Source organism: Pygoscelis adeliae, unplaced genomic scaffold (assembly GCF_000699105.1).
Source record: "Pygoscelis adeliae isolate BGI_AS28 unplaced genomic scaffold, ASM69910v1 Scaffold76, whole genome shotgun sequence".
Taxonomy (NCBI): domain Eukaryota; kingdom Metazoa; phylum Chordata; class Aves; order Sphenisciformes; family Spheniscidae; genus Pygoscelis; species Pygoscelis adeliae.
In genome coordinates, this window is record NW_008825111.1 from 157620 (window position 1) to 184388 (window position 26769).

The 26769-nt window shown below is 47.1% G+C and overlaps 1 protein-coding gene across 1 annotated transcript in view; it reads left to right on the forward strand.

Annotated features, from left to right (window-relative positions):
• Positions 1-10937: 10937 nt before the first annotated feature.
• SCML4 (sex comb on midleg-like 4 (Drosophila)) overlaps positions 10938-26769 on the forward strand; it is a 47645-nt gene continuing 31813 nt past the window's right edge. The window contains exons 1-4 of the mRNA XM_009327916.1: positions 10938-11093; positions 19610-19739; positions 22326-22526; positions 25509-25703. Of these exons, the coding sequence (XP_009326191.1) occupies positions 10938-11093; positions 19610-19739; positions 22326-22526; positions 25509-25703 (682 nt within the window). The remainder of the gene's footprint in view (positions 11094-19609; positions 19740-22325; positions 22527-25508; positions 25704-26769) is intronic.

Genomic DNA, 26769 nt, shown 5'->3' on the forward strand with positions numbered 1-26769 from the left:
CATTTTGGGGGTAGAAAGTTCTTCCTCATCCCGTGCTGGGTTTAAATCACAGCCATTTCAATGTGCGCAGGAGAAAGTCACCGAGCCAGTGCCCTCGTATCCAGTGCGTGAGGTCGGGACAGAGTTGCCCTGTGAGGAATACACGCAACATGGGAGAGCCGTGACAGCAGACGACGAGAAGCTAGGACCTCACATTAGGTAACAGTCTGCCATCGAGGGACCACCTCCTCGTAACAGAGCACCCCCTTTTATAAATAGAAAAGAGGGAGAGGTCTCAACCTTCTCTGCTCTGCTTAATATTAGCATCCTCCTTGGCTCTCATCTAGGCTGTTCCATCCAATTCTCCCAAGACAAATCTGTGGCTCAGGGGCCAACCTTAGCCATGTGGATGTAAGCTCCAGTGTGCCCCCGAGGCCTGGAGAGAGGCATTAGCTCTGTTCCTCTTTTATTTAGTAGTATAGCTGTAGTTAGAGAGAATCCTGCTTAGTCCTGACTGTGATGGGGACTGGAGTTTCATGCTCCCGTGCACTGGGGAGCGCCCAGGCAGGGGGTGAGCGGGGCTGGGGTCAGCCTGCCTCTTTTGTTGCTTTCCAGCCCTTCCATCCTGATGCAAGGAAACACTTCCAACAAAAGTTTTGTTGCACCTTGCTCTTTACAGAAAAATGTTCACTTAAAAAAGAATTTTTATACATTGTGGTTTCCAAAAATTTCCAGCCAGCTCTCATTGCACCAGGCAAGTTGGGATAACCATCCCAAATCCTTGCACATCTGCTTGTTGGTATGACGTTGGTGAGGCTTTCTCTCCACTGCCTATTTCTATTTATTCTCCTCCATTACCTCCACAGAACTGTGTACATAATCCCTTCTCAACTTGTCTTGTCCCAAATGCACCTGAGAGGGATTTTTGGTGGTGAGAGGGCAAGTAGGATCTAGAAATATAAGAAGTATGGGGACATTGCCTCTTCTCCCTGCCCATCTCCCACCATCTGACTTGAATACATTGACCTTTTCTGAGTTACGTATCTGGTCCTTCTTCTTTCTACATGTAAATGTCAAACTTTTTTCCTGCAGGAAGGGCAATGTATAGCTGGTTCAAGAAAACATTGGAAGCAGTTTAGGGAAATTATCTAGATATTTGGATCCTTCTTTGGAGTGAGCGAGCAGCTTTGTGAGGCTTATCCATTTATGGCAGACATAGGTTGAAGATGTCCCATAAATGTAAAAACTACAGAAAACTGGGGGGAGGAGAGAAAAAAGCAAGCAGTTATAAAAGAAGAGGCCAGAGTACTGCCAGACAAGCGAGAGGGAAAAAAATATGAGTATCAGACAATTACAGACTCAGCTGGAGAACTAAAATGGTCATAATATAAATGTTGCTCATTTCACATTCGTTCCAAATCTTTGCCCCTGAAAATTTAACAGAGAGCAGAAAGGATCCATGACTTACTTATGGGTGATGAAAGCATCTGGCTTCTGAGCAAGACACAGAAGATGAGAAAGAAAGTAGCTGCATTCAAAAGAGAAGTTGGTGCTTGCTTTGTTGGTCTGGAGGTTGTAGATAAATAATATTGCTTTGTGTGCCTCTAGTTCAAGGAGGGTTAGCTTGTTAACTGCGCAAGTTCCCTGGTAAAAAAGCTAATGGCAGGAGGGGACTTCTGGAAAGCAACTGTAAATTACACTGGCAAAGTGTGTGATCAGAAACAAGGGCGTCTCAACTAGCAATAGCCTGGCTGAATACGTGGAACAGGACCTGCTACAACACAAAGCCCAATTTAAATTTAATTGCTGGTTCAGAATCACAGCCTCACTTTTACGGGCTGAAGCCCTATCAGGGCTACAAACATTCACCTATTTATGGAAAAAATTGTTCCAGTGTCACCTAATTAATTAATAACAGACATCCTGGGCATCTTTGCATCTCCAGCATTCAGTGTTTGAGATGGGGAATCTGAGGCTGGAGGATCTTGGTGTTGGAAATCGTGTCTGGTAGTTCAGGAAGAAAAGAGTGATGTGCTCTACATTAGAGTCTTCCCTGCCACTGGAAAAGTTGCTTGGTCCCGGACTGCAGATGGCCAGAGGCAGGGCAGCGGGGAAGCAGGTGGAGGGCCCATGGGATGCATCTTCAGCCGATTGCAGCCTGGAAAGGTAGCAGCCCTCCATTACGCCTCCTTACACCCAGAGAGATGCTGGTGCGGGATGCAGCATTCCATCAGCCTCCTCGGCAGGAGTGTAACAGCCTGCGGAGGCAATGGGGGAGAGGACCTACCTCCTTCGGAAACTTTGCAGCCTGTCAGCGCTGAGGGGTGGACTCTCAGATGAGGTGGGGAAGGTGAGGAGATGAAGTGGAGGTAGGCTGATAGGAAGGACTGGCAAACAGCAATCCTGAGATTGCAAGTCTGCAGGAGTAACTACTTGTATAATAAATACCAAACTTACAATGCTCAGCTCTCGGCCTCAGCTCTCCATCCCGTCCCTCTGAGCTTGCAGAGGGAGTTTTGCACAGCTCCTGGACTGCTCCACCAGCAGTCCACTGCATTTTACCACCCTCAGGATTTCAGGAAAGGGGATTTTAAGAGGCTCTTTTTAGCAAACTGAAATGGCACCCTCTGCATAGCCAGATGCTGAGGCAGGAGGCCTCAGGGTAGTGAGGGGAGGGACTCAAGTTATTTTGCTGGGACCTTGTCTTGCAAATGGTAAACCACAGTCTGAGGTGAAGACCTGCAAGAGGAACTCCACCCTCTCTCGTTGAGGTGGGAGACTGAGTCCAGGCACTGTTTTTCTTCTTGTTTCTCTGCAATGTCAGAAGTGGTGCTACTAGCTGCATGTTTCTTTCACATAAGAGAAAGAAGGAGTGAGTTGCCTTTGTTTTCTGCCTTTTTTGCACACATTTGGCTTGACGACCTCAGCAGAGCAACCCTTGCCACTCACGTGGCCTCGTCGCATCCATTTTTCACATCTTTCCTTTGGTGCTCTGCCCGCGCTTGCTCGCTCTCAGTAAAGTTTCATTTCCTCAATTCCCTGCCACAGGCTACTCGTCTGCAACAAAAACGTCAGGCCACATGAAGAAAGGCAAGATCAGGAGGCGAGGCTGGCCTCAGCTGCTCCTGGGGGTGCCATTCTCGCCAGGGTTTTCCAAGTTCTTCTGGCTCATTAAGCAAACCTGAGCGGGAGGGGGCACACAGCTACTGCTCTACCTGCTGTCACCAGGGTGCTATCCTTCAAAGGAACACCTCCTCAAGGACAGCACTGTCACTGCTGCTGAATTTCACTTTAAAAAAAAAAAAAAAATCAGGCTGTAAGATGACACCAGGAATCATTTTTTCTTTCTTTTGCTCTTAGTAACAAGGAAAGGAGCAGACACCATCAATACTTTTTTGTCTGGATTTTGAAGAATCCTGTGCTGTTTCTTACCAGCACCCTGCCCCTTCATTAAGGCACCCAGACCACGAGAGGGGAGAGAGGGTAGGGTACAGCAGCGGATGCTACTTGCATGATGCCTGGTCCTTTCCCACCCCAACACAGTGACTGTGAAAATACCAAACACAGCTCTGCAGGACCTGCTCCCAGCAGCTGCAGGGCCCCTTCTGAAGGGGGGAGCAGCCAGCAGAGCACCCGTGGCAGAGATGTTGCTGGGTTTCTGCTGCACTGGGACACATTTGCAAGAGTAAAAAGATGTTTTCTTGTTTGAACGCAGTTTGATTTGGATCCTCTGGCAAATTATTTAATAAAGTGCCATGTAATTGCTATTGCAGTGTAACCTTCAGCACGTTTTGCAGCTAAAGACATGCAGGTAAAAAGGGCTGAAGCTAGCTGCAAAGATATACATGCTGTTTGCCAAGATACAAATAGCCAAGCAGCAGTGTGCCAGCTATGTCCAGACTGGCTGCTGCACCTCCTTCAGTACCCATGAAGCAGGGGACAAACACGGAGCAATTAGGAGAACAGCCCCAGGTAGTTTCCTGAGCAGAAGAGAGAAGGATGCTTGGTTTTCTATAGATTTGTGCCCTGTAACTGCCTGATTCTGGTGTCTGAGAGGCTGTCAGGTCTGATAGGTGCTTTTCTCAGCATTGAAGCTTTTATATTCTGTCTTCTGCTCTCACTTGTGCACATCCTTGACATCTCATAAGACAGCTGGCCAAACCTGGGGGAGCACAAATGTGGGTCTCACATCTCTGTCTTTTACGCATTTCTACTGCACCTGCAAACCTTTGCATCCCTTGCTCTCATGTCTCATCAGGTCTGTTTGAAATGAGTCAAGAAGTCCAAAAGTCATATGGGGAGTGAAGGAGAGCATGAGTTTGTGAATACATGAACTCTTACTCTGCAGGAAACTAGACTATAAAAATGCAGACCACCTTTTTGCCACGCGTGTCTCAGACACAGAATGACGGCACTGAAGGAAATCTTGCCCATCTCGCCCTCATCGGTGCTGCCGTCTCCCATAGTCTCTCTGGCTGACACGATGGCTCCAGGGCAAGGTAGACAGAGTCTACGCAGTGACGGATGCTGGTATATGCTGTTTGGGATGCTGCTACTGCTTTCAGTTCTGTCAAGGAGAGTTAAATCTCTGCTGTGCTGCAGGGAGAAAATGATATATGGCTACCAGCTCTAACAGAAGATTTCAGCTCATTAGAAATGTTTTTACAGCCCAGAACAAAACCACATTCGCTCCTCCTTGTATCTGCTTACAGGTTTCACTGTAGCACTGCTCTGTGTAGGGAGTACTCACAAATACCTCTTTTGAATACCTAAGGATCGATCTCCTTCGGAGCGGCTCCAAGCAGAAGAAAAGGTGTCTGTATTTTCTCCAGCCTTTTCTAAACTGCTTGTGAGAATGTTTAAAACACAAGATAGCTGGCAAAATTCAACTACTCTAGGGACTAAGAGGGGAAACACATTATTTTGTCCAAGTGAGAGGTACTGACATATTTTGCCCACTTTTCCTTGAGAAGCAGTGTGTGGCAGTGGTTGGGACATAGGTGACTGGAGCAGAAGGAGCGTGGACCCTGCCCTCAGCTGGCTTTGTCCCAAGCAAGTCACTTCGCATGTCTGGTTCCCGTCCTGCCTCCTGGAGGGGATGCTGTGGGACATGTGGGAGAAGCTAGACACTGAAAGGGTAGGAAGTTCCTCACTTGAGACATGGCAGGGAGTCTGGGACAAGCCCAGGAATCTCAAGTCTTTCTTACCTGTGAAGCCTGAGTTTCCACTTCCAAAAAGGCAATGATTTCTTCTGCAATGCAGTGTACCAGAAATATCCTGAACACAGGGTAAGACAGAACTGGCCATTGCGGGTAGACATGAGCGGCCAAGGGTGGGATTCACCTGGGCATTGTAGATATCTAGATCTGAGCTTGTTTTCCTGGGCTCACTTTATAAACAGAACAAACATGTATATATAGGATTGGTGACTAATCAAAACAAGTCAACAAACATATATTAACCTCATCCTAATATTGGGACTAAAATAGATGAGTCAAACCCAAATGGTGTTAGTTCTGGATTAAGACACCTAAATAAAGGTGTCTACAAAGAAGTGACAAAGCCCCCATGACAGTCAAATTGCACCTGGTCAGTGGACCCTAGAGCCGCTGAGCACACCATAAAGTACATCTGTGTCTGGGCAGCTGAATGACTCCACACCTTCAACCTCACTGGCTAGATCTCCACTGATACCCTGGGAGGTCAGACATCAAGTACACACAGAGGCACCTCTGTATAAGGGTCTGAATGTAGGCATTTAGGTGTCTTAATCTGTTATTGAATTCTTCCCTATAACTAAATCTGTTTGCCTAAAACAGTCATCTAGTGCCACCTGAGATGACCTGAGGTGCCCAGGACATTTTGGCAGATGTGACACAGGGTGTAAGAGAGATCCTACCTGAAATGACGGGAGGCACCTGTACTGACGTGACCGAGGAACTGAGGTTTGAAATTAGGTGGGGTGAATCCCATTCTTGGTTCCCACAGCTACCACAGATATTTGTGGTGTTTGTTTCTTTAATGACTGGTTTGGGAAAATGGGCATTTATACTCAGATCCAGTTGGCTGGACAGTCTCAAGGGTTTTATGTAGAAATTATCTTCCTGGGGTCAAAATGGGCAAAAGAGTCCCTCAGAGAAGCAGCTTCTTCTCACTTCAATCCCCCAGGCAATAGGCAAGAAAAGAGAAGAGCTTTGCAAATCGCTGTAGAACAACTTCATGCCACAGCTGAAAATTTTCCTGACCTTTCTTTGAGCAATGGTGAGATGGGTGCTCTCCATGCAACATCATTAGGCAGTCACATCCAGACATGCAGAGAATATTGGTTCAATGCTTTTATTAGCAAAAATTCCTACTGTCTGCTTCACTAAACACTTACTTTTTATGTACTATGTGGTGCTGCTTTGGTATTCATGATGAAAAGATGTGTAACGCCTCATGTCCCTGAATACTACCCAAGAGGAGCACACAGGTATAAAGCTTTGCTTCCCGATCAGGCAATTCTTCTCATTTTGCTCACCTACTCTGCAGGCCATCATCTCCAAGTGGTCACAGTCAAAGGGCTGCCCTGCTGTGCACAGAGAAGGAGGGGAAATTAGTCCTGTTACTGGCTGAAAAGTATCCCCTCCCTCCCATTTAATAACGTGATATTCCCCCACGGAGTGTGCTTTCCTGAACAACAGCTGAAGGGAAGACAGACAAGATTACAAGAAGTTTATATCTTTTCCACATATGGCTGTTGGGTATGTAGATCTGGGAGACATGAAGCTCTGCAGGAGTCAAGAGTTGGAGGCAGAGCTGCAAGTGCTGGCAGGGACTCCTGGGTCAGAGTCCTTCTGCAGCTGGGACCAGTGGCTGTACTGGGAGTGAAGGGCGCTCTCCTTCAGCTGCTGTGAAACGGGCACATTTTCTACTTGGCTGCACTTTTGCACCTTCCTTTGGCTTAAGGCATGAATACCTTGTTCCTTCCTTATGCATCATCCCTGTGCCAGTCCAGGCATGGGTTTGCGTGAGACCTGGTGTAAACCAAGTTTAAATGATCATCCTCTGGAATTACCGATATAAAATTTAATGTGATATTTTTACCTTCAGCCCTTGCAGTTACTGGAGCGCAGGTTAAAAGCTGCATTTATTGCAGGCATTTATTTTTATTAAGAACGGATCTTTGCAGTCCATCAAAAATACTCAGTGTGGGAGGAAATGCACTATAGCTCCCTCCACTATCAGCTATAGTTGCCAGCACGGTAAGCTGTGTTGCTAATCATACAGCATATACACCAACACATCATGCAGGTCTGGGATCTGACGGGGCAATGTGGAAGGCAGGGTTGGAAATTAAATTTCCAGATGACAATATCTGAGAGACAAGTAAGGAAAGGTTACCCTGTGTCTGGCCCTGCATTAAGTGACGAGAAGCCATAATAAATGTAAAGCAGCTTCCTGCTGTTATTTTTATACCGAGGATAGGAAAGTGATAGACCTAGGTCAGACTGAAGCTATGCCATGCTCGGCCATCCAAAGCTAGTGGCTTAGGAAGAGTACAAGGACAGGGCAAACGTATACTGTTTTCCCTCCCAAAATACTCTCCCGGGTTATTTGTACCACAGTGATTTCCTGAACAGAGGGGGTGCCTTTGTTAGTAGCCTGTAATTTGCTTCCTTGAATTTGCCCTTAAATTGCATCAAGTTCTCTTAACTTGCCTTGAAGTCACCAAGCTTTCCAGCAGCTGAGCTGTGGGTCAAGCCCAGGCTGTAGCAGCGGGTGGAGCTGCCACAGGGAAGTCCTTCCAAGGAAACACCCTGACTTTGTCAGGGGGCAGTCAGACAAGCCCTTGTGTCCCTCTGGCCGACCCGCAATTTGACTGAGTGTTTTTCCAGCCTGTCCAAGAGCTTTCTCCTGGCTGTAAAAGGAGGTCGTGCTGTCACCCCCTGTCAGACAGAGGCAATTTTTGCTTGTCTGCTGTCTTCCCCCGCTGCTGGGGACCACACTTGCCTTCCAGGATCTGCAGCAGCGTAACACAGTAAATGCCACCAAAGGTACTCTGCATTTCCCTTAGCATAAAAGAAAGGAGAATCAAGTCACGGTTGGGTTTGTAATTAAGCATAACAGCAACAGCTTATATACTGCAGTTGACTTCTTGTCTTTGCTGTATCAATTCAAATACGTTACACTGAGATCGTTTTGTGCACAGTCCAGTTGGGTCTTGTGTGTCAGCATATGTGGCAAGGAGCTTGAGTTTTGCCAACACACAGTGTCACAAGTGTTGAGAGCAGAGGGAGAGAGCAAAAAAATTGTGATTGCTAATATTTAGTGTGTTTCCTGACCACCATGTGTTTAATACCTTACCAGTTGCAAAAGAAAGCAACATTTCAGTAGAAGAAGTGCTCTAGGTCAGCAGCTCTTTTGCTTCGGGGGCTGTTAACTCTCAGAGTTTCTAAGGTGCCACCAGCTACCTTCACCATCAAGAGAATACAATAAAGGCAATGCAGTGTGGCCTTCAATGCAGGTCCATATCCCCTGTCTCACAGCGTCATGGCCACCAGCGGCCACCACCATAGGAACTACGGCTCTTCCCCATGTAGGGAGCGAACCAGGGCTGGCCTTGTCTTCCTCAGCCTCCGCCAAGCTCCTCCACAAAAGTTTACGTTGCCAGGCTTTGTTTAAAGCAGACCAAAATGCAAAGCCTGAAGCACTAGGCTTTCATAGTGGGTTTTTGTGCCAAATCCAGTGCAATCCCTGCATTTCCCTTCCCTGCCCACCTCCCTGCCCGCAGCCAGCCTGTAACATAAGGTCCTGGGGACGTTTTGTTTTGGGAGGTGGAAGAGCCACTGAGGGTGTCCCTCAGAAAACACTACGGGGAGGAAAATGCACACCACTGAAGACAGAAGGAAAGTGGTGATGCTCAGGATAGACAGAGCTTTTCCATTTGACTCCTGCTGTGGCAAGCCTGATGCTTTTAACCCTGAAAGTATACTCTCTGCAGTCACACGAGACTTTTATTTGGGAAAAATCAGAGCCCCATGGCAGGCTTTCAGGTGGTTCCCGAGCTGGCTGAGCATGCCTGGAGAATGCAACCACAGTGGCCCTGGACAATATGGTAAATTAGGCACTGCAGGCTTGCTCTGATCTGATGTTAGACATTCAGTGTTTGCATGAGAGTTTTAGGCAGCCGATGTTGAAGACTAGAAATTTTATAGTCCATCTGTAAGTCCTGCCGTATGTAATGGATCTGTCTAAACTGAGCAGATACCCCTAGTGTTATTAAAAAAAACCCAGTTTCTAATATATTGCAAATAAATGCATTTACTGGAGGGTAGGGCTGGGAGCTCTCTATTTTTGTTATCCTACAGCAGATCGTGTAAACTACTGACTGGATAAGACCAGAGAAGTGAGTCGCTTGTTAGTCAGTCATGCTTACAAAGTTTCAACTAGGCAAAACATATTTTCCTTTGAAGCAGAGAAGCCCCCAGCTGCAGACACTTGCCACCACAGGCCCCTATCAAGTGGTACCCTTCCCACTATGTGGGTGAGCAACCCCGATTTCATTCCCAGCAATGTCAGCTCTGATCAGTCTGATCACACCGGGTTCTGAGATCATGAGATTTGAAGTGTAGTGAGAAATTTGTAGACTTTATAGTCTGTAGATTTTGTAAAAATTTGTAGTTGTTTGTAGTAATAAACAAACCTTTACTTGAGTTATGTTTTTTGAGCTTAGAGGATGCTCTTGGACCACATCCACATCTTTAGGCTTTTCTCTGTAGCTGAGAGGGCTATGAGTCTGCTCTGTAAAAACGGAGAGCAGGGAGTCTTCCGTTATCAGTGGCCTGAGGGAGCATGAAATTGAAAACATCAGCCATCGCAAGGCTTATCATAAAAGCATGAGAATTGCTTAGACCCTTATGTCCAGCAATGTATGCAGGCAGGACTGGGACTAGTATTCTGCCCACGTGCAGGAAAGCAGATGCCTGGACAAACCAACATTTGAAAACGTATTTCTGCAATTGTTGTTTTTTTCATTGACCTTTGTTAGCATGTGACCCTTACCAGAAGCTGTGAAGAATGCTGTATATTCCCTTGGTACTCTGTGTATGGTTGTATATTTGTTTTCTTTATTAAAACCTGGACAGAGGAAAATGGACCAGATTCCACTCCATTACCCCTGCTCAACTTAATCAGCTGCATGGAGTTGTGGCGAAATAACAGCTTTTGATGGAGTACATCCAAAAGCCCACTACTAACATGCATGGTAACAGATGCTATAAAATTGCAGAGAGTAAATGTTTGGCAATTCTCCTCTAATGTGGCTACCTTGTGCCGGCAGCCTCGTGGTCCAGTTCTGCCTCCTCGCTCAGGACTGCTGTGTATGAAGCGGAGGGAAGCCCATTTTGGTATCGGTAGCACTTCCGAAGTGAGGGAGGATTTGCAGAACCACAGAATCCGGGAAAAAAATCAGGTTGGCAGGGACCTCAGGAGGTCAGCTACTCCAAACCTCTCTGAAAGCAGGCACTGATGGGTGCAAGCCCATTAGGTGCCTTCATCACGCTTATCTGCAGGATGCAGGGTTAAGGTGGCCGTTGTGGGGTTCACCTATTAGACGTCTGCAATAGAGACCTCGCCACCTGAGCCAGCTGTGCTGTATTCATGGTCAGCGGAGAGAAACGCGCATGATGAGGGTTTTGTCCTGCTTTGAAGAAGCCTAGGCAGCTATGGTCAGGTGAATCCCACTCAGGAGTGCACATCTGTGGCGTACTTGTTGCTGCTTTATGATTGACAGTAACAGAGAAAATGAGAGCATGAGAAAACATGCTGCTGCACTGCATTTGGATGAAAAACCTAAAATAAAAAATAAATAAAAAGCTCTTTTTTTTTTCTTTCTTTCCCTCCCTTTTGGTTGACCAGCAGCCCGGGGGCAGATGAGCCACTTGCCGTGCCCGACCCCCAGCCTGGCCCCCGGGGAGATGCAGTCCCCCAGAATGGCGGGGAGGAAGCGAGGGCGCCCCCCGCTCCAGCCGGCGCCCATCAAAATGGCCGTTCACAACCTCTACTCGGCACCAGCCGGTGCTTTGCCGGTCGTGAAGATCCCAAAGAAGAGAGGGAGAAAACCCGGGTACAAGGTAGACACGTGTTTTTCACGCTCTTTCTCTACCTCCTGCTGGATTTAATACATTTTCTCCTAGAATTTCAGGTGAAATGCAGGAACGGAGGCAAAGTTGTGCAAGCATCAGGCAGAGCAATGCAAGAAAAGCAAGAGAAGCCATTTTCTCTTCTACCTGAGCTAGTGAAAAATAGAGGGAATATATTTTTTTAAAGTTTACAGTTATTTTAATTTGTGTTGTTTGAAAATAACTTGTCTCCCACAGTGTTGTGTGAGATGGCCGCGCACCTTCTCTCTCATTTGTCACTTTTTTCTTCTCTCTCACTAACAGTGATTAGAAATGAAACAAAATGCAAGGAAAAGTGATAGTGCCCCTGTACTCAGCACTGGTGCGGCCGCACCTCAAATACTGTGTTCAGTTTTGGGCCCCTCACTACAAGAAGGATGTTGAGATGTTGGAACGTGTCCAGAGAAGGGCAACGAGGCTGGTGAGGGGTCTGGAGAACAAGTCTTATGAGGAGCGGCTGAGGGAGCTGGGGTTGTTTAGCCTGGAGAAAAGGAGGCTGAGGGGAGACCTCATTGCTCTCTACAACTACCTGAAAGGAGGCTGTAGCGAGGTGGGTGTCGGTCTCTTCTCCCAAGTAACTGGCGATAGGACGAGAGGAAATGGCCTCAAGTTGCGCCAGGGGAGGTTTAGATTGGACGTGAGGAAAAATTTCTTTACTGAAAGAGTAAACATTGGAATAGAGGGAATATATTTTTTTAAAGTTTACAGTTATTTTAATTTGTGTTGTTTGAAAATAACTTGTCTCCCACAGTGTTGTGTGAGATGGCTGCGCACCTTTTCTCTCATTTGTCACTTTTTTCTTCTCTTTCACTAACACTGATTAGAAATGAAACAAAATGTAAGGAAAAGGAAAGGAATACGGGGGAGTGGGAATAAAAGGAGAAAATAAACCTAATTTCCAAAGGAAAAAAAGGGGACATTTTAGAAAGTAATGAGATTTCACTTACTGAAGGAAAGGCGGTTTTGATTATTTGTCTGCTCACTTTGAGGGAAAATCATGCCCAGCTCTCAATGCGACCCAGGCGGGGAGGCAGGGCTAAAGAAATAAAGAAACCCTGAGCGCCTTCAGCCCTTCACAGGCTGCCAGCGGGCTGGGGCTCTCCCACTGTGTCCCTCCCTGGTGGGCTCAGCACCAGCAGGAGTGGGGCCACCTTTGCACCTCAGACCAGGCGAAAACAGGACTGCAATGCTGAGGGGAGGGGAATTTATTCTTGGGAGTGAAAATGAGCTACACTGTAGTGAGGGGTTGTCTTGTCAGTAGATTGCTCTGTTACTCTCTCGATCTCTGGCTGCAGCCAGCTAGGGGCACCGTACATGTTTGCTGTGCATGTTCCTTGTTTTTAATGGGAATGGGTACAGACTCTTCCCTGGGTCTCTCCCGGTTCAGGGGAGGCAGCAGTGCTGCTGGCCAAGCTCTGGGCACCTGGACCAAATGTCTCAGCTCCTTGGGTTTGGGCTTTATCTAGAGCAGGCTACCCTTATTGTTGCCCTTCCCTCCTTTTCACCTCCTGCCAGACCTTCTTCTTCCTCCCATCCTCCAACCTCCATCCTCCTTCCTCTCTCTTTTCCAAGCAAGTCCTCCTCGCCACCCCTCTGCATCCCATTTTTGGAATCCCCTACTCCTCTGCTTCCCCCTGTGCAACGCCTACTGCAGTAGCCATCAGTACCTCAGCCCTTAATGCTTTCTCCTCATCTTCTGCCTTCTCCCGTGTCTCTCCATGCTCTCCCTACTTCATCCGTACCCCTCTCCGCTATGGAGGCACATTCCGAAGTGTGTTTCAGCATGTGCTGAAAACAGACCTCGCATGGCTAAGAAACAGTTCCAGCTGCAGTTTCCCATTTCTTCTGAAAAGCCTTAACTTCGGTAACGTGAATGATATAACAGCAGTGGCCAAGCAGAGCCAACCTGACAGCAGGCTCAGGTGTCTCTCTTGGGATTACCGCAGAATTTTATAGCGGTAGTCCAAAATAGAGCTGCGTGTCCGAGCTAAGATTGGGGCAACTACTCTAGTGTTTTGTAAAGTGTGGAAAATGGAAATACTTACTATTTTTCACTTCAGTATTAGGTTAAAACTCTGGGACAGAAACATCTGAATTGTTTTACTTGAGTTACTTGTTATTATCAATAGTTTAAATTATTATCAGTAACTCTGGGTCACTTATAGGCTCTTTAGATCAAAACCATCCCAAGTCTGGGATAATAATACTTTGGAGATGTGGTAAAATTGAGTCCCTGAGGTGATTAAGTGATTTGCCAAATACCACAATGACCTTGTATGTGGAGTTTCAGCAGACCCCAGCCCTTCTGCCCCTGCTTGTCTTGCTGACCCCCATTTTTTATTCCGCATTTACATTTGATTTGTAATTTGAAAAAAAAATAAAATTGCTGGGGAGTATGTTTTGTCCCACCCCAAATGCACCCATCCACCTGTGAAAAAGCCTTTCACTGACCACCACATATTTGTAAGCGGGAGAAGTGAAAAGGGAAACTTAAATTTTCTAAAATGCTGCAGTAACATTGCACTTCGGACCTAGGTGGCCAGGCAGTTGATTGCTGTTGCCCCCTCCTCTTCCAAAGGGAAGTTTTTCCTCCTACTGGGTACCACACATGCCTCCTCCCCATCCCCAGGGACTTAGCGTGGAGGCAACGGCATCTCTCCTGCAGCAGTGAATCTGGGATGATGTTATTTCTCAGTGAGTGATGGTGACTAAAAAGACATCCTTTTATAACTGATGGCTTAAGTTTCTGGAGCTGACACTCGTGAGCTGTAGCATCCGAGGCATCTGGCCTGGCGCTGCTTATTTGCCCTATAGGATTCGTACACCAAAGCAACATTTTCTGTGAGGCGCCTTTATACGCTGTGCGCTCAGCTGAAGTGAACCCCTCTCCGTCACAAACACTTCCCCAGTGCGTATCAAAGATTACATTTTTTGATGGGGAACTCTAGCTTGATTTAATTAGCTCGCTAATTGTATGACTTTCAGATACCATGAGACTTAAACGCATTTTAAAAAATGACTCCCTGCCCAAATGGCAGACGACCAAATTCTTTATAGCAACCAGATAGCTGAATTATTACAGAACAGATGGAAAAATACTTCTGAATTTTTAGCAAACTAGGAATTTACAGCCTAGATTTAAATTTATTTTGACCAAGATGTGAATAACAGACATTTCTAATCACATGCTCTTTATAGCCAGATGACCCATTGCCTGTTTTCATTGATATTAAAGCAAATATCTGTGTCTTCTTAAAATGACATTTCATCATGCTTCACCACCAAGCAAAGTCCTTTTCCTCACTATCCTGTTTATTTTTTCACAGCTTTAGTTATAAAATTTCATCAGCTGTTTTTCCAAAAACTGTTTTGTACCTGATGTGAAGCTATTATTTGCCATAAAATGCAACATTTTCCCTAAACACAATATTCTTTCTGACTGTTTGAATCTCATTAGGAAGAAGTCTATTCTGGCAGCTGGGGGGTGGTTAATAGATGGATCAGTTTTATTTCTCTGGCTGTAAGTGAGGGGCAGCCCCGAAAAGCCACCCGGAAACCCCGTACGAGGGAAGGCTGCGTTAGCATCGTGGGGGAATTCACGGTCTTAGAGGACATCGGAGCAACACACGCTCAGGGCAGTGCTGCAGCGAAGACCACCACATCCCTCCCAGAGGGCAACAAAACGATGGCCCTGTCCGAGCAGCCTGAGGGCAATTTGTCCCCCCGTGCCACCGCAGCAGGTCCTGCCTGGGGAGTTGGCCCCAGCCCGGGGCGAGTGGTCAGCCAGGACCTTGCAAGCTCCTGCCAGGCGGGGTGGGCAGGAAAGAGTTGCCCTGCGCCAGATGGCACGTGGAGCGTGGAGTGACAATTTCCATTACAGGGCATAGATTCCCCTGCTGCCCTAGAAGTCACTATTAATGATGACAAATAGGCAATCAGGATTCGGACACACCGGGACCGAGATTACACAGACAAGCTTAAAGTGCCCTGATTATTCACCTGTCCTGTGATATAGCCTTGGATTTCAAGGTTGCATACACTCCTCTTAAGGTTACCTGCCTCATTCACTGCAAAACACTTAGGGGATGTAGGAGGCTGCATGCAGACTCCCCTGCATCATTTGCTGTGCGGAAGAAAGGTATTGCATGACACAAGAAGAAAAGGTGGGAAAGACCTTGGACTGTGTTTTGCCTTTGCCAGCACAGTGCTGACCCCTCTCTGCCCCGGTGACTGAGCTGAGCCCTGATTTGCCTCATGCTGAGCCTCCTCACCCGCAGCCAAATGCACAGAGAGTGTGAGGTATAGTCAAGGACCCCAAAACATGTACTCGGGAGCTCTGTGCTTCCCTGGTGCAGGTTTAATGGCACCTTTCTACCCAGCCATCGGAAGCCCACACGGCAGGACCAGGCTGGCCCAGGCACTCACCTTGGTGCACATCTGTGTGCACATCTTCGGGGGCTGGAGGTAGTTTTCTCTCCAGCAGCAAAAGCTCTTGTGGCCAGGAGGTGCCTCTGCCCTCCTGGCTGGAAGGACACAGGCCTGCAGGGACGGGGTGAACCCCAGCCTTTTCTAGCAGATGTTTTATCAGGACAAGGGACAACTAGTACAGAGGAACTAGGAGCCATAAAGATGAGGACCTATGATCTAGGTGGTTTAAGAAAGTACAGGGAAAGTTTGCATCTTGGTACATCTTGTTTCTTTCCTGTGTATTTTATTATACAAGCTGGCAGAGAACTTGTTCAGAAGAAGAAAAAGCTATCTGGGAAATGTTCTTCCCCCTCTTTCACTTTTTTTTTGGTGTGGGATAACACAAGTATCAGCTAGATGAATCCTGACTGCTCCGAAAGGGTGTGCAGATTGTAACAGAAACTCCAGGACTCAACAAGGTCCTCCCTGTCCGGGGCCACTGCATACTCAAATAAGCCTGCAGCTGGCATCAACGGTATGAAAGCCAAAGTTCTCTCTGTATCTAATGCACTGTGACTTTGGCAAAGTAGACACACTTATTTTCTTCCCTAAATCTCTGATCAGCTTTCTCTGATCTCTTACCTTATGGTAGAAGGTCCATAAGACCGGAGGGGGCTGGTTGTACATCTTATTTTAAAGCAACCATTGCCTTTTATATCTCGTGCTGTGCATATTAAAACTTATGGCATTTGATATTCAAAAGCTGATTCAAATGCCTTACCGCAAGGATTTCCCAAAGTGCCCTGACAGATTTACTCTGTCTCCTTTTCTCTCTCTCTTTCTCTCTTCTTCACCACTTCTTTTCACTTTTATGCATATGTGGTCTCTACTGCCAAGCTCTCAGTCAATCAGCTGGTTGGTTGGGTTGGCTTTTTGATAGAGAAGGATCAGTCCAAGAAAAGACATCTTTAAATTAAATACTTGGAGATCTACACTTAGTGATATTCAGGGACTACTCAGGGTTTCAGTGTCCAGAAGGTATTTAAGCCATGTTTGCTAGTGTACTGTCTCCTGTAATCAGGCATTGTTTTATTTTGATCTAATGAAGGCATGTTCTCTGCTACCCCTAATAAAATGGCATTTATCTGTATCCAGAGGCTGTAGAGCACACACTGTCGCAATTAAGGTTGCAGTTAACTGTTTGCTAAAACAGCAAACTGCCAAGAAGAGGCTTCCAAGCTAGAGAGTTTACACAAGTCTTGCCCTCTGTTTATTTGCTCTTGAACATAAGCCTGCCTGGGCCTCTAAGAGCTGGGAAACAGGTGGAGAAAGAGGTCTACCGGGCACTGTCCCACCTCCACCTCCACCAGGCTGATGGTGCTGGTGAGGCAGCACACACTAAGATGGTGCATGAGGCTTAAGGGCCAGAGAGGGGACTCATGCGCCTGTGTTTGGGACCACTGAGCTGTGAGCCAGTAAGGGGAATAAGGAGCCAACATGCAAGTGAAACAGAAGTTATTGGCTGTGCTGTCTCCAAAATAGTGTCTATATGGATGTGTGCATGCGTGAGAGCATATATATATTTTTATATAGGACGAGAGAAAACGGCCTCAAGTTGCGCCAGGGGAGGTTTAGATTGGATATTAGGAAAAATCTCTTCACTGAAAGGGTTGTCAAGCATTGGCACAGGCTGCCCAGGGAAGTGGCTGAGTCACCACCCCAGAAGTATTCAAAAGATGTGTAGATGTGGCACTTAGGGACATGGTTTAGTGGTGGACTTGGCAGTGTTAGCTTCACAGTTGGACTCAATGATCTTAAAGGTCTTTTCCAACCTAAATGATTCTATGATTCTATGATTCTATATATATGTATACATAAATATATATACAAGTATATATGTACATCTCTGTATAAATGTATATACCTGTATATCTGTGTGTATACTATGTACAAACACACATATGTATATAGGCATTTATTATATATGCATATGTATGTATGATCAAAAGTGAGCCCAGAAGCCTAGCATAAGGGCTACCCAAAGTTTCACAGTGCCAGCCCACATCAGCATAGAAAAGTGATTCATTGACAAGTTGCCACAGAACAAAACCAAACCTTGCTGCTTCTCACCTTCCCACATGGGATGAACCCCAGACTGGATCAGGACCTTGATTTTTGAAACAGTGTTTTCTTCCCATTTATTTTAATTGCTGGGAAAACAAACTGACAACACTTTGCTGCTGGTCTCTCCTGATCCCGATCCGAAGGCAAGACAACCCTATAAAAACAGGATAACACAGGCAGGTGAGGACTGGCATTAGCCAGGGGCCAGCTCAGGGTCCCTAGTCCCCTACGGCTGCCATACAGCAGGAGGTGAAATCCATAGCTCATCTTAGATTCACTTATTGAACATTTTCTCCCTTGTTCAGGCTACATCCAAAGGGATTTAGCCTGCCCCAGGGGAGGGGAGCCAGTGGCACCATGTGGAGGTGGTGCCTGGCACTTCTGAGAGAGGTGGGATACAACCTCTGCCCCAGGCACCAAACAGAGTCCTGCAGGGGATGGTGCCTGGATGAGGAGCCAGCTTTTATTTCCATCCAGGCTTACCATGCCCATCTTTCCACAGAGACTGCTCTGAGGGAAACTCTAGGTTGTGTAAAGGAGCGAGTTCAGGAAGGGCTTGGTGGAGATCTTGGCAGGCATCTCAACAAAGATGGCCTTTTTGTTTGTTTTGATGGGTACCATCCCAGCACAGGCTACTGTGCTACTGAAAGCAAGAGAGACCTTGAATTCTCTCTTAGTGAAGCCCTTGCTGGGATAAGCCAGTAACTGGGGAATGATCCAAACTCCCAAAGATTTAATGATAAAAGACTCACTTGGGTGGCACTAAGTCCAACAGCCTTCCCTCTCCCTTCCCCAGCTTTCTGTTTTTACCATTACACTGAAACAGTGACCATTATTTTAGACAGTTGTAATCATAATCATGGACAACATGAATCTTTATCCAAAATTACCTCTACTCTCCACCAGGACTTGCTCAAGGTTTGGGTTTGTAGCCAGTGGTCTGGCTTCATTTCTACCTACAATATACTTTGTACATTATGTCCAGCTTGGGTGTAAGCTCTGAGAGAAGCAATACTCTGCAAATTTAACAGGTCTAAAAATTCCTTTTCATTCTTATGCTTGTCACTTATAGCATTTTTACTTTTGGCCACTGAAAAACAACAACAAAAAAATCACCTGCTAGAAGAACAGCTTGGTGTAGTATATGTAAATATATAAACCAGGCAGCTGTGTGCCTGGCTCTCTGCTTTCCCCCTGCTTCCCTTTGCAGTGAAAGGAAAAGCACGAGTGGCACTTTCAGGTCACATCCATCACCTCAGCCCTTTGTAATTATGAGGACCTGATCATCACTTGACTGGTGAGACATTGCCAGGTACCGGCAGTGTAAAGACGTAGTGATATTGCACCATAAATTCCCATTGTGTTTCACTTCTCCAAGCTGGGCTGCAGGTCACGAAGATTACTGGGTGCAACAGTGCAGCAGTTTGTATTTACTATCTGGTAATAACACACTATGGACCACAGTCTGAGCTTATTTACACAGGTGTCAGCACAAAGTAGCCTCTTGGTGCCACTGGATTTACACAAGATTTACACTCCTGTAACCAAGAGCAGAACTTGGCCCTAAATTATGATGTAGTTAAAGACCCTGTGTTTCTGAGTTGCGGAGAATTGTTTACACCCACATGAAATGGGTCGTAAAATACCATTGTGCTGATTTGTTAGAGTGTTACACCAAATTTGCTCAGGTGTAAGTAACTACCCGGTGGGTGGCATAATATTTGCATCCCATAACTTAAGGTGTTGCTGTCTGCTGCAAATCAGTCAGGCTTCAGGTTCCAGTATCCTCCCAGGAGCAGAACGGATGTTCCTGGCCTGGAGAAAGTGATGCAATAGCAGATTGCTAATGAGTGGGAGTTCATGGGGAGTGACATATACGGAATAAAACTGGAATATCTTGTGTATATTTTGATTGCCCAACTGGTTGTTTTTTGCAGCTGAAGTCTCGTGCCCTGATGACTCCCTTAGCGATCTCCCCGCCGAGAAGCACACCAGAGCCGGATATTAGCTCAATCCCCCAGGATGCAGCTACGATACCCAACTCGGCCACCCCACAGGCTCTCACAGGTACCCAGCCTCAAGTGCTCCTTGGCCAAGGGGTGAGCAGGAACCATGGGTTGACAGCCAGATGCTGTGCTTTCCAGAACAGGCAGAGCTCATGAAAATGGGGTGTTTGCAGATTAGACTGATGGCCAGTGACAAAAAGCACAGATGTCCTGCAAGACTATATTTTGACTGCCGTGTGTCAAGTTTAGTGGAGACCTCAGATCCATTCCTCTTTAAATGTGGACATCAACATCCCATGGATGCTACCATTTTATACCCGACACTTACCCTGTCAAATGTGTTTCAATGACCAGACTAAACCCCAGTATGAACATGAAGCATCTGTTACAGCTGTGGGGAGAAGAAGGACAGAGGAGCCATGGTCTGACTGTAGGCAGGGTTAGCCAGCACGTAAAACCCAATGCCTTATAGCAACAGCAGACCTGGTCATTTCTGACTGTAGCCAGGGAAAACATAGCCTTATTCTTTTTTTTTGTTTATATTACCAGAAGAAACATAGGTCAATGCTTTTAAACTGATGTAAATGAGAAGAAAATCAAGAAGACAGTTGATTTACCCTGAGATTTCAGCAGAGAAATGGATTAGATAACATTAGAATCTAAACACAACGCATAAATCCCATTATTTCTTAGCTGGGATGCACAGAGGAGAAGTTTTCCATCTGCTCTGGTAGCAGAATGATACTAAACGTAGCGATGATGACAATAATAATATATTTTATTCTCATTTATCCCTTCACATGCAAAGACTGCAAAGCGCTTGGCAAACATCAGCTGAGTGGCGTTTCATAGCGCTGTCCTGAGAGGTGAGCCTGGTGCCGCTTTCAGAGGGGGACAGGGAGGCACAGTCCACCAGCCCCACCAGATTGCCAGGGTGGCCACAGAGGCAGAGGCTCCGTGGGTCATTTGGGCTCTGCAGATGCAGCGACCCGCACCTCCATCTGCCCATCCCTGTGCCCCCAGCATCTTTTCTCCCAGCACCGTCCGAAGGGTGCGTGTAGGGTCCCACCAGAGCAGGGTTTGCAGGAGGTGGAGGCAGGCTCAAGCCAACTTTTACCTCCGTATCTGCATTGAAAGGACCATAGAGGCTCCCGCTCCCCAGCAAGGGACCCAGCACGCTGCCTGCATGCTGCAGAGTCCCTCCTGGCTGAGTGTGGGACTGGACAAAACCAGCGGCTTGTCGCCACATCCTGCAGATTCGCTGAGGTTTGGCACGGTGGCACACCAGGAAAGCTGCACCCTGACAGCACCCTGCAATTCATGCATGCTGCTGCTGTCTTTTGGTGCATTATCCCTTTGTTTGTTTGGCGCTTGGAAGATGTAAAGTGCTATGTAATGATAAGTATGATTGCTATTATCCTCCTGTTTACCCAGGATATACTGCTTGAGCCCCTTCTGCTCTTCAGCGAGAGGTGGGGTAGCAGAGTGCGCTGTGACAGTCACACTAGATTTTCATTACAGTGATGCAAACTGTAAATTATTTCCAACTTTACACAGCTGTCACCACGTCTTCCACTCCGCTTGATGTTTTTTTTGTCACATATCTGATTTCTGTCAGAGGATAATGTTATATTGTCTGAGAGATGACAGCTCGAGCACACTCAGCCAGCTATTATAATATGTCTCACTTTATTCTGACTTTAGGCTGTGTCTTAGTCGCCCTTAGTTACCACAGCGTTACCTCTGCTTCCTCTGAGATGCAGTTAGCCTCAGCCAAGCTTAAAATAAGTTCACGCTAGCGAGAGGAGAACACTGATTTTTTTGGCTATTGCCAGCAGGCCTGATGGCATGTAGAAAAACTACCTTCGCAGGCAACACTGTATGAGAGGCGGCATGCAGGGCTTGGCTGCGGAGAGGCTGGGGCATCCCTCGCAGACACCCTGTGTGGCACAGTCATGCGGCTGTGGTCCCAAATGAGGATTTAGCACTGCACGCGATGTACAGTTTCCCTGAGGTGATGCAGTTTGCAGAGTGCTGGATTGGACATGGGGGTCAGGAAGCTCCCAAAGACCAGAGTCTCTGGCATTGCACTGTGCAGCTCACTGCAGCATAACCGTCTAGAAATTCCAGCTGGATTAAGGTCAGAAGCAGCAAGGAACCAAAGTCTCCCAAAACTCAGCTCAGAACAGTGCTTCTCAGAGGCGTCTCAATGAACTAGTCTAAAAACACACAGAGAAAATAAACAAACAAACAAAACCACCTCAGGCTGGAGTTTACCCATTGCTGTAAGGTCACCCTTGCTAGTCACTGTCCTGCATTCCCTGGCCATTTTTTCTGGTCACTAGCTGGATGTACAAGGTAGTCTGCAAGAGAGCAGACCCCAGGCACACACAGGGGGGCTTCCAGAAGCTTCTTGAGTTGCATGTAGCTTACCCTCACCTGTGACACCAAGAAAAGGCCCCAACTCAGCTCACTTCACATAGGCAACGGGTGATCAGTGCAAGGAAGCCTGGCTGTGCCATCACAAATGGCAGCAATTCACCAATGAATGGAAGAGCTCATGAAATAGAAAAGTATAAAGCTAGCATTTGCTAGGATGCTCTCTGGGCCATTTTGTAATAACCTTGTTGGGATTTTGTGTCTGCAGTCTGCATTTACGTCAACAAACAAGCGAACCTGGGGCCATACCTTGACAGAAAAAAAGTGCAGCAGCTCCCAGAGCACTTTGGGCCCGAGAGGCCGTCCGCAGCCCTGCAGCAGGCTGTTCAGGCCTGCATCGACTGCGCGCTCCAGCAAAAGGCTGTCTTCTCGCTCATCAAGCAGGGCTATGGAGGCGAGATGGTGTCAGGTAAAGCATTTTTGTAAAGGGTTTGTGGCCAATTGAGAAGTGCTTGAAATCTTAACCTGATCCCCAATGCTGACTGTCCTAGCAGTCTCATTCACATCAGCAGGATGACAACCAGCTTTAAACATCGCTTACGCCTTTGTAAAATGAGCTGCTGCAGGAATTGCCCAGGTGTCAGATGAAAGTCTATCGGTAAAGAGCATTGCAGCGGTGGTTCAGGGGAGGAACAGGGCTAGCTCCAGAGTCCCGTGCTTACCGCTCCTTGAAACAGTGCTGAGGCCAGGCCTGTGAGCTGAGCTTTTCATGCAGCTGTACAAGGATGAGCGGCATTGCAAGCCCGCATCTTGCTACGTGTTGCCACCACTTGTTGCTCTAAAGGAAAACTCGCAGAGAGTTCCGCTGCTGGTGTGTCCTCCGCCTGCAGTTCATGAGGCAAATCTGCTCTCAGCTGTAGGAATTGCAAAAGTCCCGCGGCAATTGCCATACAGCAGGACTACACAAATATATCAGAGAGAATCAGAGATCAGAGGGAACTTCCCAGGAGCTCCTATTCTTCCCGCAGTGACACTTCTCACTGTGTCCCGATGAGTCTCCCATGTCCCACGCTGAATCCCCTGGCCTGGCTCTCAGACTGAACATGAAACTTTTCTTTTAGTCACAGCAAGAGTTTTGTGTACAACATTGCTTTGGCACATGGGGATGCAGTGGGAATGCAACAATGATGGGGATATGGGAACGATGCTCTCCAATGAGCTGCCGCGGATGAATCAGGCACAAACACGAAGCCAAGGACCATAAGTCCAATCAGTTTTGCAGGGACCACAGCAGCTCAGCTGTGCCATGGGGACCCTCTTGTGTGGGAGCCCAGGCTCTGGCCTCCTGTGCAGCATATAAATCCTGCTTCATCCCTCTCCTCTAGGTCTCTCTAATCACAGGTGTGCCTTCCCTAAGGAACATCAGAAATACTCTAAGAATGATCCAGATTTGTTCACAGAAACACAAGACTGAAGCAATTTAGTGCAAAGCTTCATTTTTGCCTTGTTCTGTGCTGTGTATATGATTTTCATTACAAGCAGGAGAGTCACGTTGTGCACCAAGTCTGCCAAACCCCTTGGTCTCAGTTCCTCTGAGCTGGCTTGGCTTGAGGTACCTGAGCTAAAAGCACCTGGTCAACATTGTTCCCAACTTCATGCCTCTTCTAATCATCGAGGAGGAGTGAATGGCCTCCTAGTCATCATGTGGCTCTGAGATTGCAGCTCACTGCCAGACCAGCAGCAGCGCAGACAGATTTTGTCATGGGCTTTCCAATCTTCCCATGGCTTGGCTCACAGATGCTCAACTGGCTGTGGAGCATGATCCCTTACAGCAGCTCAGGCCAGCAGGAAATCTCTGAAGTTGTCCCAAAGATTATAAGCCTAACATTGCAATTTATACTCGTTAGTAGTGACTGGAGGCTGTAGGACTGGAAAAAACCTTCCAGGTGGTGGAGTTCAGGCAGGCACATCATGTAGTCCTCCCTGCAAACCTGTTGACACCTGAATGTGTCCTGCTACAATTGGTCCTGGTGGGTCTGTTGTGACCCCTCCACATCTCTCATGGCTGGGACCTATGCCCTTTTTGATTCCTGACTAAATATATTCCCTGACATCTTTGTCCAGGAATTTTAATTGCTCTGCTCTCATCCTTGAGTTCAATCTTAGACCTATTTCCAGAGACCAGTCCTTATCCTGCTAGGCTGAAATACACAGTTTCTTTCAGGTCCTCTCTGCATTGTGAGGAAGATCACTGGATTAGTGAAAGAAGTGCAACAGTCTTCCCACAGCCCCACGTAGCAGAGATGGTGATGGCTGCAGTGCCACAGGGAAAATTTCTGTTCCCTGAACATTGATGTGGCCTGCCTGTGCACCTTTTCAAGTTTGAATTCACGCTTCTTGAGCCTGGATGACCAGAATGGTGCCCATCAGTCCAGCTCAGGTTTCACCAGGACTTTATACAGTGGAATTGACACTCCCTTGTCTCTCCTGGAAATGCTTTGTTCAATACCTCCTTGAAATATATCTGACTTTTTCATCATTGTGTCACCTTGGTGGCTCATGAGCATCTGGTGAGCCTGTCCCATCATTTCTCCTCCCATCAGGTCATGCTGAGCCTCCTCAAAAAAACTATGGATTACCCTGTACTTTCTAGTATTTTTTTCCACCCATTTTTATTATTGCAGAGCTCAAGATCAGCCAATCCTTTCTGTGCAATCTCCCAGTCCTCTTCTCCATTGATAATGCCTCCTAGCTTACAGCATCAACAAAATCTTTTTGTGCCAGCATGGACCACTGCCTGTTCCTCTCCCGTGCTTGGGGTCTCCTGCCAGCAGAGCCTGTTGTCGTCTCCTGACCCACCTTTCATATGCAATCACTTCCAGTTTAACGAAAGATTTCTCATGCTTTACTGAATTCTGGGTAGACCACAACTGCCAACCTTCCCTTGCCTATAAATGCAATTAAATCAGTAAATAAAGGTCCATGATGAAGCTGGTAGCCCTCTTTTCGGTACAACCCTCGTAGCTTTCATTCATTCACAGCCATGTCTTTAATTCTTGTCTCCCCATTATCTTTTAAAACCTTGGGTATTGCTGAAGTCAGCCTAATAGCCCATCACTGGCAGATCACTTTCTTTCCCCTTCCCTAGACCAGGATATCATGATTGCTTCCTTCCAATCGTACAATACAGTTTTCAGTTGGATGCATATATTAGAAATCCTTGCACTGCTGGCCATGCCAGTCAGCATCTTTCAGTGCTCCAGGGGGAAGGTGATCTGGGTCACACCACTCAGCTCCTTAAGCTCCTCCAGTTTGTTTTGTACTTTAGGTGGGGCAACTATGTAAAATATTTTAAGACATACAAACACTTGTGTGAAATCTTTTCCCCTGCTCTCATTCTTCCTCCTGCCGTGCATCCCCAGGTATTGAATTGCTCCTATTTGCTTTCCAGTTTCAGCTTCTTTTGAGGGGAAGCAGCATCTCCTGAGCCTGCTGGTAGTGAACAGCATCGGGTACGTCCTGCGCTTCCTGAAGAAGCTCTGTCGCAGCCTCTTGTGTGACAATCTCTTCAGCAACCAGCCTTTCCAGCAGTACAACGCTGTGTCAGAAAGCCCAGAGGTGTATGAAAACAGACGGATGGAGGCAGGTAGGCTGCTTGATCAGCTTCGGCTCAAGATTTAATAGGGCTGAAGAAATGACTGTCTTTTTTTGGTCCTGTACTGTATATGCTAGAGGACTGCAGGTCTCTGTGGGACCTTTCCAGAGGGAGGTAGCAGTCTGATTTGCAGTATTTCTCCCAGTGGCTATAGAGGATGCTTTTGGGTGAGAACCACTGTGTTGAGGAGCCCCAGCAGTGATAGGGATAATTTCTTTATTATTTTATATCTCTGTTTCTTTTATCTTTTTTCCTAAGGAAACAAGGCTCGTATGATCCCATTGTCCTTGTTTCTGTCAATTCTCTCCCATAACTTTTGGCCTCCTCAAGCATACCTGGCCCTGGGGTAGAAGCCTCAAAGGGATTAAGTTCCTTCAAGTTTCAGACAGGCAGGAAGGTAGAGGGGAAATTTCTTTCTCCATCCAACTCAACCACAGTATTAGACACTAAAGAATCCCCATTGACTACCAAGCCTCCTCTGCTTGCAGACCCGCCGCAGTGTTGCCTGTCCCCGCTCCTCAGATCCCTCTGCTCATGCACTGCCTTGGCTCGCTGGCTGCAGCGAGAGGTGGGAGGCCAGGTGAGCGTGTGGACCCCAGCCCACACTTCAGTGTCACTGTGGCATGAATAGGAAATCACTGCCGTAACGGGTATGCTCTGACCCGGCACTGCCCCAGCACTTTATTACTGGTGTGCTTCACCACTTGCATGCCACTCGTTTTAAGGATCCCCTGCAAAGCAGCACGGTCTGCCTTCACTTGAGGGGACCTCTTACTGGGCGAGGGGAGAGAGCTGCTCACAGCAATGCAGTTTTGGGTCAATGCCATTAGCATAAATCTAAGGTAATGTTATTAGCTGCAGCAGACAGCCTGGATCCCGATCTGTCACCTCCACCCCTGAGTTTAAACCTAAATGAGAGTCGTGACTGCTAAGGCGTTTGCTTTGCTACTTGCGGGAGCGTTTCTCCTAGCTTAAAATGCCTGTGGGCACCAAGCAAGGACCCTGCCTTAGTGCTTGACCATGTGGGGAGAAGCCTGGAGGGGCTGTGGCGGGGGAG